The sequence below is a fragment of the Mastomys coucha genome, unplaced genomic scaffold, assembly GCF_008632895.1.
Source record: "Mastomys coucha isolate ucsf_1 unplaced genomic scaffold, UCSF_Mcou_1 pScaffold6, whole genome shotgun sequence".
Lineage (NCBI taxonomy): Eukaryota > Metazoa > Chordata > Mammalia > Rodentia > Muridae > Mastomys > Mastomys coucha.
This window is the reverse complement of record NW_022196912.1, coordinates 53,233,649-53,254,276: the sequence shown is the minus strand read 5'-3', so window position 1 is coordinate 53,254,276 and position 20,628 is coordinate 53,233,649. Positions and strand designations below refer to the sequence as shown.

Genomic DNA, 20,628 nt, shown 5'->3' with positions numbered 1-20,628 from the left:
CCCTTCTCTATTCCTTAGCTTGTCATTCCCCATCTTCCCAAAATGTCAGGATTAATTTCTTTAAAAGTACACATAAAATAATTCCATGTTAAAATGTATGTGACATCTAAACATTTATAAATGTATTAAATGTACTTTTCTTATGGTTTTTCTTCTTTTCTTCCTTCCTTCCTTCCTCCCTCTCTCTATCTCTCCCTCTCTCTCTCCCTCCCTCTCCCCTCTCTCTTTCTTGTTTTTACTTTTTTTACAGTCTATTAATTATCCCCCTCCTGGTCTGCCCTCCCACAGTTCCTCATCCCACTCCTCCACCCCTTGTTCCCCACTCCTGCCAGGCCACTCCTCTTCCCGAGGCTTCAAGTCTCTCCAGGGTTAGGAGCATCTTCTCTCACTGAGACCATACTCTGCTGTATATGTGCTGGGGATATCTGGACCAGCTAGTGTTTGCTGCCTGGTTGGTGGCTCAGTGCCTGAGGGATCTCAGGGGTCTGAGACTGTTGAGACTGCTTGTCTTCCTATGGGATAGCTTTCCTCTTAAGCTTCTTCCAAACTTTCCCGAATTCTATCAGAGCAGACACCGACTTAAAGTCCATTGATTGGGTCAGGAGCCTAGCTACCTTGGCCATCCTCTGAAAGGTTCAGCAAACAGCTGACTGAGACAGATGCAGATACTTACATCCTGTGACATTCTTAAACCCCAGGCTCACTTAATCACCATCACTGTTTATCATAGTTAAGATCTTTACTATATCAGCAATTCTGCCTTATGCCACAATAGTAGAGTTTGAAGAACTTTCTTCCTTCTTCCTCAAATTCTGGGAATAGAATGCAGTACCTTGAACATTTTAAGAAGACAAATGCTCTTCTTTATTATACTTTAGACTGCTTATTCAAAAGCTCAGTATGTTATCATGAAGATAACTTTGAAATACATTGCTCTGAAGCCTAATATAGGGTTGTCAAATAAATGTTTCCATCATGCATAGAAAGATGTTTCCATACATGTTTAGAAAGATCTCTACATAAGGGACAAAGATGTAAATTAGTGATAGAGCATGTTCCTTGCATGAGAGAATCCCAGGGTTTGATCCCTGGTTTGTAAGGTTGGGGGAGGGGAACACAGATAATTATTGTGTAAAATACTTGTTTCTTTTGTGCAGTTATAAATAATAAAAATATATGCTGATTGGAACTTTGAACTTATTGATAGTAAGATGCCAAATTATATCCAACATAGTTGCTTATAACCACATTATAATTATCTATAATTAAATAGTAGATTCTGGATAGTGACATTTGTTGGAAAGGGGTGTACTAAATGGCACAGGGGAGTGGAATTTCAAAACACGGAACATACAAGACAGAGCCATGTTATTTGTATTTTTATTTTAAAAGATTTTATTTTAATTTTTAAAATACTACTTTGCTTTTAATTGAAGTTATTTTTAATATAATATATTTTTACCTTTCTTTTCCCATTTTCCAGCCTCTGGAGATCCTTTCCACCCCTCTACTGGCCCATTCTATGCCTTCTTTCTCCTTCACTTTAGAAACCAAACAAACAAAAAGTTCAAAGAAACCAGAATAATTTTTAAAACTCATAGGCACACAAATATAAAGACAGAATCAGAAATCTTATATATAACCAAAATATCAGTAACACAAAAAATGTGCAAACAAGCAGTATGAGACAAAAATCTACAATAATATCATTGAGTTCGTTTTGTGCTGGTCGTATACTGTTAAAAATGGTTAACCTACTCAGTGAGACTCTATTGCAGAACATTATTTTTTCCATTGAAGCAGATGGCAATTAGAGATACTTTCTATGTTAGAAATGAACATGTTTATTTCCACTGGTCAACACTGGGACCGCATCTGGCTTAAGCCTGTCTCTGTTAGTTCATATGTGTGTCACTCATGATTGTGTCTGGAAGACACTATTTCCTTGGAACCATCTACTACCTATGGCTCTTACACTCTTTCTGCCTCCTCTTTAACAGACCTTCCTGAGCTCTGACAGGAGGGTTTGATGAAAATATCCCATTCTTCAAAGTCATTCACAGTCTGGACATTATCCAGATGTATGTCTTTATGTTAATTCCCTTGTGTGTAGCAGACTGTCGATAGGCGTCATTTCATTTAAACATCCCTTTAACAGAAGAGTAGCATTTGTTTTTATTCTGAGGCCATTTCCTCTGTAGGCTCAAGTTCTCAGCCACCTGAGCAGTGTCAGGCATGGGTTTCATGTCGTGGAGTAGAGCTTAAACCCAATTAGAGAGTGGTTAGTTACTATCACAGTGGAAAACTGTTTTACTTTGAGAGTAACCTTTTTGATTTTGTCTTTTGTAAGGAAAGGATCTACAGTGCTCTGCTATTGAAAATAAGGGAGGGCAGAACGAGATTTGGAAATATGTATTCTGATCATGACTACAATGTTGTCAGTCTCTTTCCTAAGAGGCAAGCTTAGATGAAACCTTTGCTCCCATAGAGGTGCTGAGAATCCTGACATGAACAATATTTAAAGATTATGGAAGCTAAGGTGCTCCATGTTTTTCAGTTTACATGAGTGTTTTCAGAAAATAGGTAGTAGTAGAAAAGAGAAAAGCGATGGAGTCTGGTTACTGCTGCGTTCATTAGTAGATTGCATAACTTTAGACCAAAATATTTACTGTATGTTAAGGAATCAGTGTTTCTATTGTAGTTTCCTCACTGAACAGCTAAATTATGCTAAGATAGATGGAGATCTTGGAAACTGATGGATAGTAATAAAAGATAGGAATCCCAAACATTAGGAGGGCTCATTCAGTTTACTGGCTAGTTGAATCTCTTAATGCAATTACAGAATCACATATTCAAAATAGCATGGCATTGTGAACATTAGTTGAAGTTCAACAAATATGATTGTAAGTCAATTAGTGGCAGGGAAACGAATGGAAAATTCTAGCGAAAAAGACAGACTAAGAACACAGATGAATTTTTTTTTTTTTTTTTTTTGGTCTCTAACAAGCTTATACATAATAGTACATTACCAATTTTCCTGGATATATTTTTGTGTCAAGATCATACATGCTAGGGTCACCTGGATCGAAAAGCCAAAGTTAAGAAAATGTCTCTATCAGATCACCTGTAGTGTAGTGTGTGACATTTTCTTGATTGATAATTGATATAGGAAGGCCCAGTCCACTGTGAGTAGTGCTATCAATTGGCACCCCATGCTCTATTGCATAAGAAAGCAGGCTGAATGAGCCATGGAGAGCAAGCCAGTAAACACCATTGTCCCAGAGTTTTGCTGCAACTCCAACCTTGCCTCTCTCAGTAATGGACTGTTTCCTGAAGTGTAAGATGAGGTAAATCCTCTTCTCCCCAAGTTGCTTTATGTTATGGTCTTTATCACAGAAATAGAAAGTTAATTAGGACATCAATCGTATTAGGTTTAAAAGTGCAGGACACACAAACTTTCTCAACTATTACACAGGATTCTCCTTTAATCTTTTTTGAAGTGGGAACATCAAATTGGAGAGTGATGACATACTCTGCCCCTGAGCTTCTGAGCCTATAATTCTTGAGTTTTTCTCTGAATATCTTGTAACAGGAAATGAAGAAGTGTCATACTCTTTGCAGGTAGAATTCAGAGAATTTAAAATATAAACGGGCATCTACTCTGTTACATGGCAGTATTGGGTAAATGATTTAACCTTCCTCAGATTTCTGCAAAATGGTTTCACAGTACTTGCTTCTACAATAATTTAGAGGTTTCCAGTAACTATTCCTAATGGAGTTTTGCCCTATAAACACCTGTCCATTTTGGTTCTTTAGGTAGATAAGAAGGACTGAGTAACTCTGTAATTATTGCAAAGGCAGAGTGCATCTCTCCATCAAAAATGAGTAATGGACAAGCCCTATTTTTAGTGTTATTCTCTTGAGGGAGAGAAATAGGGACAATTAAAGTCCTTCCAGTCAAGAGCCAGCATAAATTACATGGAATCATTCAAGACCAATTTATGATATTACTAAGAGTTACATGATCTGTCATCATGCATTAGTGTTTGCCAGAGAAAGTAGGCCTGGAAAATTAGCAAGGGTGAAGGTGAATAAAAGTCCTGTCTCATGCACAGAAGCTCTGGGCACAATACCTATCTGGCAACCATATCCATATACAAAGGCTTAGAAATATGTAACTTGAAAATAGCTATACTTCTAAAATAAAATTGCAATGAAAAAATGTAAGTTATAAAAGAAAAAACAAATACATTTGAGGTTCTTCAAAGAATGCTGCTGTACATGAATTATTTTCATCATTAAAGTAATTATAAACTACGAGTATATATCCATATATCCTCTCTCTCTCTCTCTCTCTCTCTCTCTCTCTCTCTCTCTCTTTCTCTCTTTCTCTCTCTCTCTCTCTCTCTCTCCTCTCTCTGTCTCCCCCTCTCGTTCCCCTCTCTCTCTCATTCTGGGTGTGAGTGTGGGTTTGTGTGTGTCTGTCTCTTTGTCCCTGTCTCTTGGTCTGTCTGTCTTTCTATCTTTCAATGTCATAAAAGTATTCTGTCATGCTAACTAAAAATTAAAGAATCTATAAAAATACTCTTCCTTTCCCATTATTGAGTGATGCAGCCTATAGCATAGAGATTCTTGAGAATATATAATATGCATCTCAAGAACTTGAATGGTACATTATTAATTTTGTACCAGCAGAGGGCTCCCTGCTGTAAGGTAGCTCTATACCTGGGAAGGCCAGCCATGCCTGTTAGTGAGCCACTGAAACAGGAATTAATATTTGCTTTGAACTTCAGAATTGGCTTAACTCCGTTTTTTAATTAGGAAGTATAAAAACATGAATGGAGCCAAGCCAAACCCACTTCTGATGCTTGAGATATAAATAATATCTTCATCATGCAAAGTTAATCTTTTGTTGTCCCAGCTTAAAAAGTAAATATGCCCCAGCCCTGTCTTGTGGGTGTATAAGCACCCGCAGCCTTATTCTCTGACAGCTTCCTAAGTTTCTTTCTTGCAGTCTTAAGTAGTATACTTATAATGAAGCAACTATTTAGTCTCCTTAATTCAGGGATGCCTATAAATGGTGAGTAATGAAAGTCATTAATTTAGATTAGCATTTTTGACTTGGACTGCAAAAATTGTCACTTGAAATTGTCTAATAAATATTGCCAGAAAGGAATAATTCTTATTTTATAAAGGCTTTTCAATCTTTTTTCTGAACTCAGTTCTTATCTCTGTAAGTTCTCTCCATAAGAAACAGATAAAAGACTTCTATCTGCATTCAATGGGAGGAGAGGTCTTTGGTCCTGTGAAGGCTCAATGCCCCCAGCATAGGGGAATGCCAGGGCAGTGAGGCAGGAGTAGGTGGGTGGGTGGGAGAGCACCCTCATAGAAGCAGGGGTGAGGAGGGTTGTGCTAGTGAGTTTGAAGAGAGGAACCTGGGAAGGGGTATAACATTTGAAATGTAAATAAATAAAATAAGCAATAATTTAAAAAGACATTTAATAACTTAATAAGCAGTGTAAACATACCAGCTTTGTCAGTTATGTTGAGATAATTTTATTATCAGTATTATGACAATTTGAAACAGCATGGATTATGATGTCCTCCTCATGTTGTTGCAACATGTTGACCCAACATTGTCGAAATATGTATTGTAGATTATCCTGTTGAACATATTGATTCGTTTCCATTCTAATCTTTTTCATATAGTTGGTATGTTTTATGTAGTGCCATACTACAGATGATTCATTTTCTGAGGCAGATGCAGGTTCATTCAGACAGCAATACATTTTAAAGACAACAGATATATATATAAGTATGTACTTTTAACAAATGTTAAAGGATCAGTTGTCAAACCCAAAGGACAAATGTAATTTTCACTCTTTAAAAAATTTAAGCCCCTATTTCCTTTCCGTATTCATTGCCATAGAGAGAGAAGTGAATACAACCTCAAAGGATATGAATTATTAGGCATTTAGTGAGAGCAAAAACAAATAATTCACATTAATTTCAACAGAGAAACAAATGTGTAAAGCACAGGTAAAGAGATGCTTTCATTTTTCATTAACTAAGTAGCTCCTGTGGGTACTATGTAAGAGACCACTCTTTCGCTGTGCCATAGTGATGCAGCATGGGGAACTGACAGGACCGAGGAATCTGTATGCATTAAGGCTTTTTCCAAGAGCCAGAAGTGAGTTGTTTTATGCTTCTTACGCCCCAGAAAGCAATGCAAACAGAAAAGAAAATCTAAAGAAAGAAACAAACAAACAAAAAAGAAGTGAGTCAAAACTTTTGTTCTAGTGAGTTGCATCATTTCCTGGAAGAAAGCAAACACAAATAATGTTACCCAGTCAAAGTACTTAAAACTTAGCAAGCTGTTGAAGGGTAGAATTTAGTGAACTTAACAACAAGACATACTACGTGAAGATAAAAATAAGAGTAAGAAGGATGTTTTGCTCTTTTTTTCTTTTACATTTACAGATATGTTATTCAAAGATACAGGGTCATATAAACTAGACACTGAACATAAGAGAAGAGAGTTTCTTCCTGCATTTGTGAGTACTGAATGCTGTGTGTTCTAAGTCAGATGATGTCATTGCTTCAGTACTTTGAGGAGGCTTAGGAATATGAGATGTGAAAACACTGTTGAAGAATCATTTTCCTCTGAGGCGATATAATCTAGCCAAGTATGCATTTCATTCAAGAGGAATGAAATCCACAAAACTGTGGCTAATTTGCCTTCCTCATCTTTTGATCTCACTGTGTATTAAAATGTAGCTGCAAATTTTTTCTTAAGATTGAAGCTATATCTTAATCATAAAGAAATCAGCTTGGGGAGTCCATTCAGTTTAATTTCTTGCTTTTGTGTAGCACCAGAAACTCAAAACAAATCACCAAAACTTGATATGTCAGTTTAGCAATAAGAATTGCACAGCTAATCCCAGCAAGAACAATGGCTTTTGGATTTTTTTTAACTCTGCATAATCTAAATACTATATCCCATAATGCACCTCTCTATGTACCTCTCCCCCCTCTTCCTTTTGTTGAGTCACAGGGCTGCCTTCCTGATCTTCATTTCAGAAGAGTTTTAGACTGATGATGAAAGAAAGAAACAACCAAACTCATTGTAATGAATTTGTAATAAGCCATACTTATTGTAATAGCTATGTGAGCCGCCATCCTACATCAGCTCCCCCAATATATGAACTGTCCAAACACCTTTTCCAAAATATGACAATGCTACCAGTTTCCTTTCCCTAAGAAGACATTTTCTGTTTCTGAAAGGTGCATTAAAATATTCAGTGGAAAACTACTTAAGCAGTAGATGCAAGCATGGGAGTATGTCCTGGTGAGGTACTAATGTAAAGACAATGACATCAACTGAGGCCAACCATTAATTTACACAAATACCCTTGCTATCAGGATCAATATAATGAAACTATGTCAGCAACGAACAAACAGAATGACCCAAATTAAACAAAATAAAATTTGCAGAACATTCACGGTTGGATGTGATACATCGTCCAACTTCACTTCAACCTCCTGGTTGTTTCTAGATGATAATAGCCAGAATATTAGCTAGTCAAACAAGTTTGTTCCCTCACTCTATTCATTCCTTTGAGTCTATTATACCCCCTAAAAATGAAAAATAAAATAAAAATCAGTACATATATTGGACCAGAAGACAAGAATAATATTAACATTTTGGAATTGCTTCAGAAGTCAAGCACAATGTGTTTAATGGCTGGTTTTCAAATTGTTTCTTTTTACTGTAACTCAAGAGAAAATGACCTCATGAGATTTCTCATGGCAGTGCCAGGTAAAATAACACCAGGAGCAGAGGAAAACTGTGAATACTCCTAAATTTGAGCTAGCAAGTTCCTTTTGTTTCTGAAAATGAGTTTATGTTCATGAGATAGCTGAGAATACATCTTCACAAGAGGGTCAGAGATGATAACTATAATACTGCTAAATATTTTATTTGAATTCAGTATATTAATTAAATCACCAGTACATTCTAGTAGAATATTAAATATATATGGCAATGGAAGATTTTATTAAGTTCGAATCTGATGTTTAAGTCTGCATGCATTTTCTCCATGGAGGAAGACAGTAATTTCCATGAAACCTCCAAAACTCTATAAAAATTTCATGGGTCACAAGTAATTATTCCTGTACTCTAAGAATGGATGGTCTCATTTAGATTATTCATAGTTCTATCTAGCTTCTCAGTGATATTAAAATGCCTCAACTAAAACTAGAGTGAAAAAGCTAAAAATTATAGGTTATGAATTTGTTATTAATCCACAATTATGGGAAGCCTTTACACCTTTGAAACTCGGGTCCATCCAATTGGGTCCTATAGACCTCCTTCCTACCAAATCCCAAGCATTGACTATTCCCTACCCAACTCAAATGCAGTCAGTACCTGCTATAGAGTAGCAGGGTTCATGATTTTCAGTTTCTATGTTTGGGGCATCTATGGTATAACCTCCCAAAGAGAGGTACAGGTGGATCTCAGGTGACTCAGTCAAACCTGACTAATGTGCCATAGAGAGGCTTGTGTCAAGTACATGCTTGGTGTTTTGACTAGTCTGTGTTGTCTGGACCCTACAACACAGTTCAGCTGACGTAGCTCATTTGTAGATGAAGGAGTAGGAACTCAAACATGTTAAGTGAATATGTTCACCAGGCAATGTCAAGAAGATCAATAGCTGGGGCTGTGCTTCATATTTGCAGTAGTTCCCAGAAAGCCCCGGAGTACAGGCAACTCTGGAAGATACATTAATGACATGAGCATCCCATCTACAGTGATATGATATGCTTTCTTTTAAGAATAATAATCTTAATTTGAAGTTTTTAAAGCCAATAACTGCTATGCTTTTTAGATGTTTCCACAGTCAGTTTAATATGGATGAAAATTAGGCCTTTAAAATATAGGGACATATACGTTGACCAATGGTGACAGGAATTACATAAAATGACTATGTCCTTCTAAAGTTGCCCTTATATCAAATGTTTAAGTATAAAAAATATTTGTTAGAATATTTCAGTAGAGGAAAACAAATGATTTTTATGTTTTTTATGAACATATATGAAATATGTTTATTTTTATGTTTTTTATGAACATATATGAATAGATTTATTTATTACATTACCAAATATAACAAAAAACTAATAAATAATTTATTAGAAATAATTATTTTTCATCAAACTCACATAAACACTTGATTATTAATATCAAATCTGTTTAAAATTTTTAAGTTTTATTGAATCTTTTGTTAAGCTATTCATTTGTGTTTCCATTGTCAGTGAGATTAAATGGCTTCCATTCAATAGTAAATCATTAATATATCTCTCAGTCAAATGAAATAAGGGCCACTACATCCTTGCATTGTGACAGAGTAAATAGATATTATAACATTTTAACCCATATTTTTATATGTTACTCTAATGTATAACTATGTTTTATGATGCATATGAATTCAATACTTACTCATTTTATCCTAGCTCTGGCCAAGTCCCTTGATTTTAACAGCTGGATGCAAACTATGAAACAGAGGAAGTTCATTCCCAGTGTCAAGCCCTCCCTGTGCTAACACATCATTAGTGGTCGTTGTCTTCAGGCTATTTTCCTGACTTTCCAGGGACTTCAAGTCTCATGCCTGAACTTTGACCTGTACAGATGCTCTCTATGTTTCTTCCACCTCATTCTAGAAAGATCATCAGTTGGCAGGTGGCTAATCTGAGCAGCTAATCCCTGTTAAACACTAGTGGGAGCTATATTGCCCCTCCCAGTTAAGAGTGTTTCTGAGACCTTGTTGAAAATGACTCAAATATAAGCAAGTCAGGGTTCTACCCTACTGAAGGGAGACTCATACATGCAGAAGGAAATCCATGCAAATGACATGCCCAACAGTGGCAAATCCTCAAATCACAAACCTGGATGGTTGACTTCTTATATTCCTCTGTGCGTATTCATCTCTTCTGGTTTGGGTACACTGAGTATAGCTTTTCAAATAGACTCAATGCTATCCTATGTTTTTTGTTAATCCAGATGAATTTGCAAATTGCTCTTTCCAAGTCTGTTAAGAATTGAGTTGGAATTTTGATAGGGATTGCATTGACTCTGTAGATTGCTTTCAGCAAGATAGACATTTTTACTATATTAACACTACCAATACATGAGCATGGGAGATCTTTCCATCTTCTGAGATCTTCTATTTCCTTCTTCAGAGACTTGAAGTTCTTGTCATACAGATCTTTTACTTGCTTAGATAGAGTCACACCAAGGTATTTTATATTATTTGTGACTATTGTAAAGAGTGTTTTTCACTAATTTCTTTCTAAACCTGTTTATCCTTTGTGTAGAGGAAGGCCACTGATTTGCTTGAGTTAATTTTATATCCAGATACTTTGCTGATTTGTTTATCAAGTTTAGAAGTTCTCTGGTGGAATTTTTAGGGTCATTTAAGTATACTATCATATCATCAGCAAATAGTGATAATTTGACTTCTCAACAATAAAAGAACCTCTGGTGGAATCACCATCCCAGATCTTAAGCTGTACTACAGAGCAAATGTGATTAAAAACTACACAGTATTGGTAAGTAACAGGCAAGTGGATCAATGGAATAAAATTGAAGACCCAGAAATGAACCCACACACCTATGGTCACTTGACCTTTGCCAAAATAGCTAAGACCATCCAGTGGAATAAAGACAGCATTTTCAACAAATGGTGCTGGCTCAACTGGTGGTTAGTATAGAAGTATGGCTAGCATATTAGGTAGAAGAATGCAAATCGAGTCACTCCAATCTCCTCATACAAATCTCAAGTCCAAGTGGGTCAAGGACCTCCACACAAAACCAGATACATTGAAACTAAGAGAAAAGAAAGTGAGGAAGAGCCTCAGGCACATGGGCACAGGGAATATGTTCCTGGACAGAACACCAATAGCTCATGCTCTCAGATCAAGAATTGACGAATGGGACCTCATAAAATTACAAAGCTTCTGTAAGACAAAGGATTCTTTCAATAGGACAAAATGGCAACCAACAAATTGGCGAAAGATCTTTATCAATCCTACATCCATCCAACAGAGAGATAATATCCAATATATACAAATAACTCAAGAAGTTAAACTCCAGAGAGTCAAATAAACCTACTAAAAATGGGGTACAGAGCTAAACAAAGAATTCTCAACTGAGGAATACAGAATGGCTGAGAAGCACCTAAAGAAATGTTCAACATGCTTAGTCATCAGGGAAATGCAAATCAAAACAACCCTGAGATTCCACCTCACACCTGTCAGAATGGCTAAGACCAAAAATCCAGGTGACAGCAGATGCTGGCAAGATTGTGGAGAAAGAGGAACATTCTTTCATTGCTGGTGGAATTACAAGCTGGTACAACCACTATAGAAATCAATTTGGTGGTTCCTCTGGAAATTGGACATAATACTACCAGAGGACCCAGCTATACAGCTCCTGGGCATATACCCAGAAGATACTCCAACATGTAATAAGGACACACACTTATGTTCATAGCAGCCTTATTTATAATAGCCAGGAACTGGAAACAACCCAAATGTCCCTCAACAAGCAAATGGATACAGAAAATGTGGTACATCTACACAATGGGGTACTATTCAGCTATTAAAAACAATGAATTTATGAAATTCTTAGGGAAATGGATGGATCTGGAAGATATCATCCTGAGTAAGGTAACCCAATCACAAAAGGACACACATGGCATGCACTCTCTGTTAAGTGGTATTATCCCAGAAGCTCAGATACCCCAAATACAATCCACAAAACACAAGAAACTCAAGAAAAAGGAAGACTAAAGTGTGGATGCTTAGTTCCTTCTTAAAAAGGGGAACAAAATACCCATGGGAGGAGATGCAGAAACAAACTATGGAGCAGAGACTGAAGGAAGGATAATCCAGAGACTGCTCCACCTGGGAATCCTTTCCATATTCAATCATCAAATCCAGACCCTATTGTCGATGTCAGCAAGTGCTGGCTGACAGGAACCTGATATAGCTGTCTCCTGAGAGGCCCTGACAGTGCCCGACTAATATAGAAGCAGAAAGTCACAACCATCCATTGGACTGAGCACAGGGTCCCCAATGAAGGAGCTAGAGAAAGGACCCAAGGAGCTGAAGGGTTTGCAGCCCCTTAGGACAAACAACAATATGAACTAACTAGTACCCTCAGAGTTCCCAGGGACTAAACCATCAAACCTAAGAGCACACATGGTGAGACTCATGACTCCAGCAGCATATGTATAGCAGAGGATGGCCTAGTTGGTCATCAATGGCAGGAGAGGCCCTTGGTCCTGGGAAAGTTTATGCCCCAGTGTAGGCGAGTTTCAGGGCCAGGAAGTGGGAGAGGGTGGGTTGGTGAGCAGAGGGAGTGGGGAAGAAACAGGGTTTGTTTTTGTTTTTGTTTTCGGAGCGGTAACATTAAACTTAAACTATATCAAATGAAAAATAATTATTGCTCTCTGGGTTGGAGTTAAGAGCACTGGCTACCATGCTGATGACCTGGTGTTACATTTTCAGCATCTGTCTTACGACGTATAACAATCTGTAACTCTGATGCTAGAAGATCTGATGCACTCCTCTGACTTTCACAGATGCCTAGTACACACGTGGTGCACATATATACAATGTAGCACTCATATACATAAAATAAAAGTCATCTAAAAATTTAAAAAGATTGTTTCTCTAATGTCAATGAAGGTTGAAAAACAACAGTTTTAATTGGCTACAGTGAGGATTGTTAACTACTATAAGTAAAATCTGCTTTAGTGGAAACATGAAAAGTAACTAAATTATATAAAATTACCTGGAGAAAAATAAAATAACACTTTAAGCATCATGCTTTCAGTATTTCAGAAATGACTTTTGGGTATTGTGAACTTAACACTGAACTTGTCTCTGCTTATAGTATATTCTACAATTGGCCAAGATATTGACTCATATGTTTCCAGACACTGTAGTATTACCAAGAAGTCACGAGGAGTGTCTGTGTATGTTTATTTCTAAATGATATTTTTATAATGTAATCAGACTATATTTAATATGAGGTCTTTGGGAAATTTACTACTATTTACTTTTCAAATGAACTGCTTATTTTGTTTTACCATGTATTAAAATGAACTAAAATTCTTAGCCTTAAAAAAACAACATGTTTATACTCATATATAAATGAGAATTGTTTGGAAAGAATGTATTTCACTCTTTAAGTATCTTCTGATATTAGTTTTAAGTAAGAAAATACATTAAACATCCTTGTTCAAGTTAAATCAACTAGAGCTTTAGGATGATGTACCAAAGCTTCAGAAGTCAGATTTTCTTAAAGCTTTTAGCTAACTTCTATACTTTGAAAACTCAGGTTCTTTATGATTTCACACTAAGCTGAGCCTATGGAAAGTGTCAATAAAAATGAAAGAAAGAAACTAACTTTACTGACTCAAGAGTCATGTCATCCATGCTAATTAACTCTTCAGCCACAGCCTGATACTCTTATATCATGTACAGTAATGTACACAGTTCTGAAAATCCAGACCACCTGAGCATATGTGTATTCCTTTCGGGCTATTTGTGAACTAGTCTGCTCTCTGTCCAAACCGCACTTGAGTTATCACCTAAACACTTGGGAATGACAAATATTCTTAATAAGATTAGGGATCACTTAGAGGCCTAGGAAGCCTACCTACAGTTCGGAGAACATGTCTGAAGACAGTTGGCCTGAATTAGCTACTGTGCATGCAAACCCATCTGGTTAGAATTGTATAAACCATAATTAGCATAGAGTGAAAATACATGCTACATTTCTCAAAAACATGTGTGGACTTTTCTTCATTGAATTTAAAGGTGGAATTAATTGTTTGTATTGATACACAACTTTTAGGAATACTAACATTACTAAGCTTTGTTTTCAGAGTATAGTATCTGCTTGTCCGATTTGGAAAAATGCTTTTGATTTGTTGTTGAATTTTTTTCTTGCTTATAAGCAATAGTGCTGATATCTTTGTTTTTTCATATAGTTTCTAATGATTTTGGTATAGTCTCACTATCGAAGCTTCCTTCTGTTTTGGTTATTTGTTTGTTTGTTTCCCCTTTCTTACATTAAACATTTATTTTTTCATTTTGAAGTTGAAAGTGGAATTAGAGTGTACTCACTGAGATGAGGAATACTTTAGGGAAATGTTCATTTTGGTGGGACTCTATACACCAGAGATCTTCTCGCACTTACGGAGTAGTCCATTGTTTTCTTTGCATGCATGTGAGAAGGAGAGAACAAAGCAAAGCAGCGACAAACTTATAAGTGTGAGCAATCTGTTTTAGCCTTTACGAAGATGGAACAAAAACCACAGTATAATGAATAACAAGTACTTGAACATTACCTAGTATTACTTTATGCTGAAATGTTTATATATATTAAAGTTACTGATGGGTAAACCATTCTAAATACTCTGACATTATGATCTAAAACTGAATGATCACTGAACTCTTTCTCTGTCTCTCTCTTTCTCTCTCTCTCTCTCTCTCTCTCTGACTGTGAATTTAAAAGTTTAATAATAAAATTTCTACTTTTTAATTTTATTAAAAATTTTATAATCATAGGTATTAAATCCAAGCACTTATAAGTGGGAAAGAAATTCCTCCACCACTCCAACTATACCCCATAGCTATACACATTTCTTTTGTACTTTTATACATCTACACAAATACTTATAAATAGAAATAAATTCTCTTTGAGTTCCTTGTGCTTGCTTACCACCAGCACAAAATTGCTTCCTTTATATCCAGTCCATTTGAAACAGAAAACTTTTGAGTAAAATGTTGCTAGATCATAGTCTTTCAGTGTCCCTAAAGAATTACTTCTAACAAAGTTATGCAAGACAACTAATCTAAGATTTTGGGTATTTATATTTCTATATTACTTCTCACTAATGAAATCATAGCATTTGTTTTCTAAAACAGAACTGTGTTTCAATAAAATTCATAAATGGAAATAAATTAATCACAATCCCATTTCTGTATTTAACGAGTGGCTGCCAACCCCTCTCCCCAAAATCTTGTCATGAAACAAATGGATTTTCAGTGCATCCAAGACAAGGAGCTTAGGTCCTGACCTAAAATTTTTAGATGTCTAAAAATTAAATATTTATACGATACTCAGATTGGCAAAGGCACGTGTTTACGAAAACAGAATTACATTCAGGGGTGCTTATCACAATATTTGAATGGACACCAAATTTTTCTTTGTATTTTTATACTACTTAGGAAATAAAAACAAAATTCTCATAGGATGTTTGCTATTTTTTAGGAGAAAATGCTAAGTTTACAGACATAATTAATAGTGGTGTCAAGTGTTAAGAATTGGACAGTTTATTGTAGATTTTTTGAAAAGAATCATACATTGTTTTTGCTTGTGTCACAGAGATGATTAGAGCCCCAATAAATGAAAGCCTCCAGAGTAGACTAATAGAAGGCCAACATCCCACATATGGCTTGCAGCTTGAGGGATTTCTCAGAGTTCTGCCAGAGATGGAACTGCCCAAATGGCTTTCTGTGAATGTTCTCAGTCATATACTGTATTCTACTAGGCCAGTCATGCCAGAACTTGACCCAAAGGTATATCGAGCTGTGGCTGATGGCTAATAATGACGACTTCCTAAAGAAGCTACAGCTGCTTTCCCAAGAGACATCCCAGATGCCCGAATTTTCCTTTACTTTCCCGTTTGGACTACCTGTTCTGGCAACACTTCCAGCAAAGGGAAAGGCAGGCAGCAATCACCCAGATGTTTCTAATAAATTTGGCAATATAGGTCCTGATTAAACAAGAGCTGCATATATCCAAGTTCCACATTCTAGATTTAATGCTGTAAAAGACAAAAGGTATTAGCCTGTATCAAGACACACATCTGCCATGTTGTGAATGATGATAATATTAATAACCTAAATATGAAAACAAATATATACTAAAGAATATATAAGCAGCCAAAGAAATCTACACAAATTGAGGGACAATTTATATGTGTGTATGGTAACTTCAGATTAAAAAATACACATTTCAGATCTTTCCCAGAGGGTATTGAATAATATAGTGGAATATCTGCATAAAACACCATACAATAATTAGGCAATTCAATGGTAGAAGTGTTTCTTGAAATACTCATTGACAAAGTTGAGAAAAAGCAATAAGCAACATTGATTCAATTCTGAGAAAAGCAAAATACAAGAATGATAAATTATTAGAACAGACATCTGACAATAGAACTCTGAAAGAAATGGGTCCATTCAGATGGAACATATGAATGAAGAATGAGGAGGACCAACATGGCAAGCGCACAGACTTTACATCAGCTATACTGTCCACAAGACAGTATGACAAATGTCTACTTGGAAACTATGAAAAGCTTCAATTAGAGACATAATGCAACTATATTTTAAAATCACAACTGAAAAAAATTTTAGATTTCTAGCTCTTTGAAATAAATATGCATGCCAACCTATCAATTCATTGATTATGTATTGTTAGATATTGTAATTCAAAGGAAGAAACCGTATGGAAGCCTACTTTATATGGGAATGGATGCACAAAATATTATGTGAAATCTACCCTCATTACATAATATTTTCTTTCTTCCTTTTTGAATACAAAGAAATATATTTGAGATACAGAGTTTATCTTAAAAAATACTTAAAGCTACTAAACATTAAAATCTATATATGTAGATAAAAAGTCTATATCTTGTAAATTCATTGGACATATTAATTGAAACAATATAGATGAAAATTTATTACAGCTTCAATGATGTATCTATTATGCAGGTGTTACTGGTTTTTGTGTATGCCATTATATTATTATTGTCATTGATATTGGTGACTCAGCTTAATAGTGATGTGTCCTAAACTTTGTTTTGAAAATATTCACATAAGTAAATTCTCCATTGTTTTTTAAATTATGATTATTCTTGTACAAGACACATAGGAAGTACTTTATTAGTAGAGTGAGTAAATTTTAATATCATTTTCTTTTTTGCAAGTATTACTCCTGTTAATATCTTTACTGATATAAATCAGACACATTGGTAACCAAGTACATGCATATCAAATAAATGCAGAATGTGATAGAATGGAAACTATATATCATTTATCCAGGTTTAAAATAATTCTAAATCATGATAAATGGATACAAAAGGAAAAATCTCTGATAGTGAAGAGCAGAAAACTGTTTCTAAGACAAGGTGATTTAGCTATCCATTAGGTCTAAATATTTTTTTCACACCAAAACTAAAAGGTTTTTAATAAGACAATGTGTTGTCTAATTCACATACTACATTGTCCTATACATGGAGACATCTCAATCCAGGATCCATAGTCAAGCTGCTACCAGTAGGCCTTCAATAATGCTTCAGCTTCTTGATAGGGTTCAGACATACACTTAGCCATGTGGTATGTCTGAGCTTCAAGTAAATCATCTGTTTTAGCTTCCTTGGCAAGCAGATTAAATTGGTATAACATTGCAGCCTTACAAAGCCAACTTGCCATTGATAAACCACCTTTTTCTCTTTCTTCCTTCCTTCCTTTCTTTCTTTCTTTCTTTCTTTCATTTATTTATTCATTCATTCATTTATTATTTTGTTTTGTTTTGTTTTGTTGTCTCGAGACATGTTTTTCTGTGTAGCCCTGGCTGTCCTGGAACTCATTCTGTAGACCAGGCTGGTCTTGAACTCAGAAACCTGTCTGCCTCTGCCTTCCAAGTGCTGGGATTAAAAGCGTGCACCACCACTGCCTGGCAAACCACTTTTATATTTTTTTCACTTTCTTTTTTATTAGATATTTTCTTTATTTACATTTCAAATGTTATCTCCTCTCCTGGTTACCACTCATAAAAAATAAACAAAAACAAGAACAAAAACAAAAAACAAACCCTGTTTCCTCTCCCCTCTCCCTGCTCACCAACCCACCCTCTCCCACTTCCTGGCCCTGAAACTCGCCTACACTGGGGCATAAACCTTCACCTGGGGCATAAACCAAGGGCCTCTCCTCCCAACTAGGCCATCCTCTGCTATACATATGCTGCTGGAGTCATGAGTCCCACCATGTGTGCTCTTAGGTTTGATGGTTTAGTCCCTGGGAACTCTGAGGGTACTAGTTAGTTCATATTGTTGTTTGTCCTAAGGGGCTGCAAACCCTTCAGCTCCTTGGATCCTTTCTCTAGCTCCTTCATTGGGGACCCTGTGCTCAGTCCAATGGATGGTTGTGACTTTCTGCTTCTATATTAGTCGGGCACTGTCAGGGCCTTTCAGGAGACAGCTATATCAGGTTCCTGTCATCCAGCACTTGCTGGCATCCACAATAGGGTCTGGATTTGATGACTGAATATGGAAAGGATTCCCAGGTGGAGCAGTCTCTGGATTATCCTTCCTTCAGTCTCTGCTCCATTGTTTGTTTCTGCATCTCCTTCCATGGGTATTTTCTTCCCCCCTTTAAGAAGGAACATCCACACTTTTAAGCATCCACACTTTGGCCTTCCTTCTTCTTGAGTTTCTTTTTGTTTGTGGATTGTACTTTGGGTATTCTGAGCTTCTGGGCTAATATCCACTTATCAGAGAGTGCATGCCATGTGTGTCCTTTTGTGATTGGGTTACCTCACTCAGGATGTTATCCTCCAGATCCATCCATTTCCCTAAGAATTTCATAAATTCATTGTTTTTAATAGCTGAGTAGTACTCCATTGTGAAGATGTACCACATTTTCTGTATCCATTCCTCTGTTGAGGGACATTTGGGTTGTTTCCAGTTTCTGGCTATTATAAATAAGGCTGCTATGAACAAGTAGAGTGTGTGTCCTTACTACATGTTGGAGCATCTGGAGAACTTTCAGTTCAGACTTAGGCCATCCATTATTTTACCATAATTGGTCCTTCTCACTCATTGTCTTTGAAAATTACAAAGTCAGAAGCATAAAAAAAATTTTTTTAAATGTTTTAAAAGCTCCAAAACTTTCGGTTCTATAAAATCCACTGCCTGAGAGATCTGAAATCTGAGTTGTAATTTCAGTCACAAATTGACTAATTCAGTCTACTTTCTCTAGAAGAGGAAAAAGTTGACATTATCAGCATAGTATGGCAATGTTAGAAAGGTCCAAGGATCATCCACAAAAATAATTACATTTGATAGGAAAAGAACACAGATAGTCTTCCCAAAGTACTGGCATAACAAGGTCATTAAATGAACAGAGGAAAAGTCATAAAAAGTGCCTTGTAGAAAGTATTCTCCATGTGTCTTGGAGAATGTAGAAAGACTAGAAATGAAGAGTAGAGTGGTATTTTAAATTACCAGTCCCAGATAACAAGATTTGTAATCTCCATGGTCATAGTGATTCTGGAATAACTGGGAGTCATTGAAAACTCCTTCTTCAGCTTAGGATGCTACAATATGGAACAGAAAGAGTCCAGATGTAAAATTACCTAGAATGACCTTTAAATAGTCCTTATATAACACAATGGTTTTGTATCTAAAATCTACTTATATTTATTTTCTTATATATACCAATTGAGAACTACTATGCTAGACTGAAGAAAGTGACAAGGGAAATTTTCTATGTAAAAGCCTGAAAATTCGGGGAATCCTTCCTGTGTGGAGTAAGTTGTAAACCACCAGAAGAAACAAATATTAGTAATAACCTCTAACATTTCCCAGATGAACTTCTTCATGTGTACTACTCTAGTATAATATTTATTGTATTAGGTTCTTTCTGTAAAGATTAACTGCATGGATTTTTGCTTAAAGATAACTTTCAAATTATTATAAATATTGTCAGATATTGTAGTCCAATTATATTTTACCTCTTTTTCCTTACTAATTATGCTCTTCAGCAGTAAGTCTGCCGCAGAATACTTAACTTCATTTTTCTTCTTCTTAAGAAGAAAAAGCCATTCTTCTGTTGAAGGACATCTGTTTTTTTTTTTTTTTCAGCTTCTGACTATTAAAAATAAGGCTGCTATGAACATAGTGGAACATGGGTCCTTGTTATATGTTGAAGCATCTTTTGGGTATATGTCCAGGAGTGGTATAGCTGTGTCCAGACTGATTTCCAGAGTGGTTGTATGAGCCTGCAGTCACACCAACAATGGAGGAGTGTTCCTCTTTCTCCACATCCTTACCAGCATCCCATAGGAAGAACAACAATATCAACCAACCCTATTCCCCAGAGTTTCCAGGAACTGAACCATCAACCCAAGAGTACACATGGAGAGACCCCATGACTCCAGCCGTATATGTAGCAGAGGATGGCCTTGTCGGATACCAATGGGAGGAGAGGCCCTTGGTCCTGGGAATGATCCATGCTCCAGTGTAGCAGAATGCCAGAGTGGGGAGACAGGAGTTGGTGAGATGGTAGGTGGGTGAGCACCTTCATAGAAGCATGGGGAGGGAGGATGGGATAGGGGGTTTCCAGAGGGGAAACCAAGAAATGGAATAACATTTGAAATGTAAATGAATAAAATATCCAATAAAATAAAATAAAAAAGTAGAATAACAGAAGAAGAAGAAGAAGAAGAAGAAGAAGAAGAAGAAGAAGAAGAAGAAGAAGAAGAAGAAG

The 20,628-nt window shown here is 36.2% G+C and overlaps 1 protein-coding gene across 3 annotated transcripts in view; it reads right to left on the bottom strand.

Annotated features, from left to right (window-relative positions):
• Agmo (alkylglycerol monooxygenase) overlaps nt 1-20,628 on the bottom strand; it is a 329,966-nt gene that overhangs the window by 12,902 nt on the left and 296,436 nt on the right. Inside the window, exons 13-14 of one of the 3 annotated variants that reach the window (XM_031357452.1) lie at nt 14,194-14,284; nt 5,539-6,246 (exon numbers count right to left, since the gene is read on the bottom strand). The exons of 1 other annotated variant lie outside the window; for it this stretch is intronic. In XM_031357452.1, the coding sequence (XP_031213312.1) occupies nt 14,222-14,284 (63 nt within the window). In that variant the 3' untranslated portion in view covers nt 5,539-6,246; nt 14,194-14,221. Of the gene's footprint in view, nt 1-5,538; nt 6,247-14,193; nt 14,285-20,628 lie in introns of those variants that run through there. One more of the 3 variants, XM_031357451.1, reaches the window with a different exon arrangement.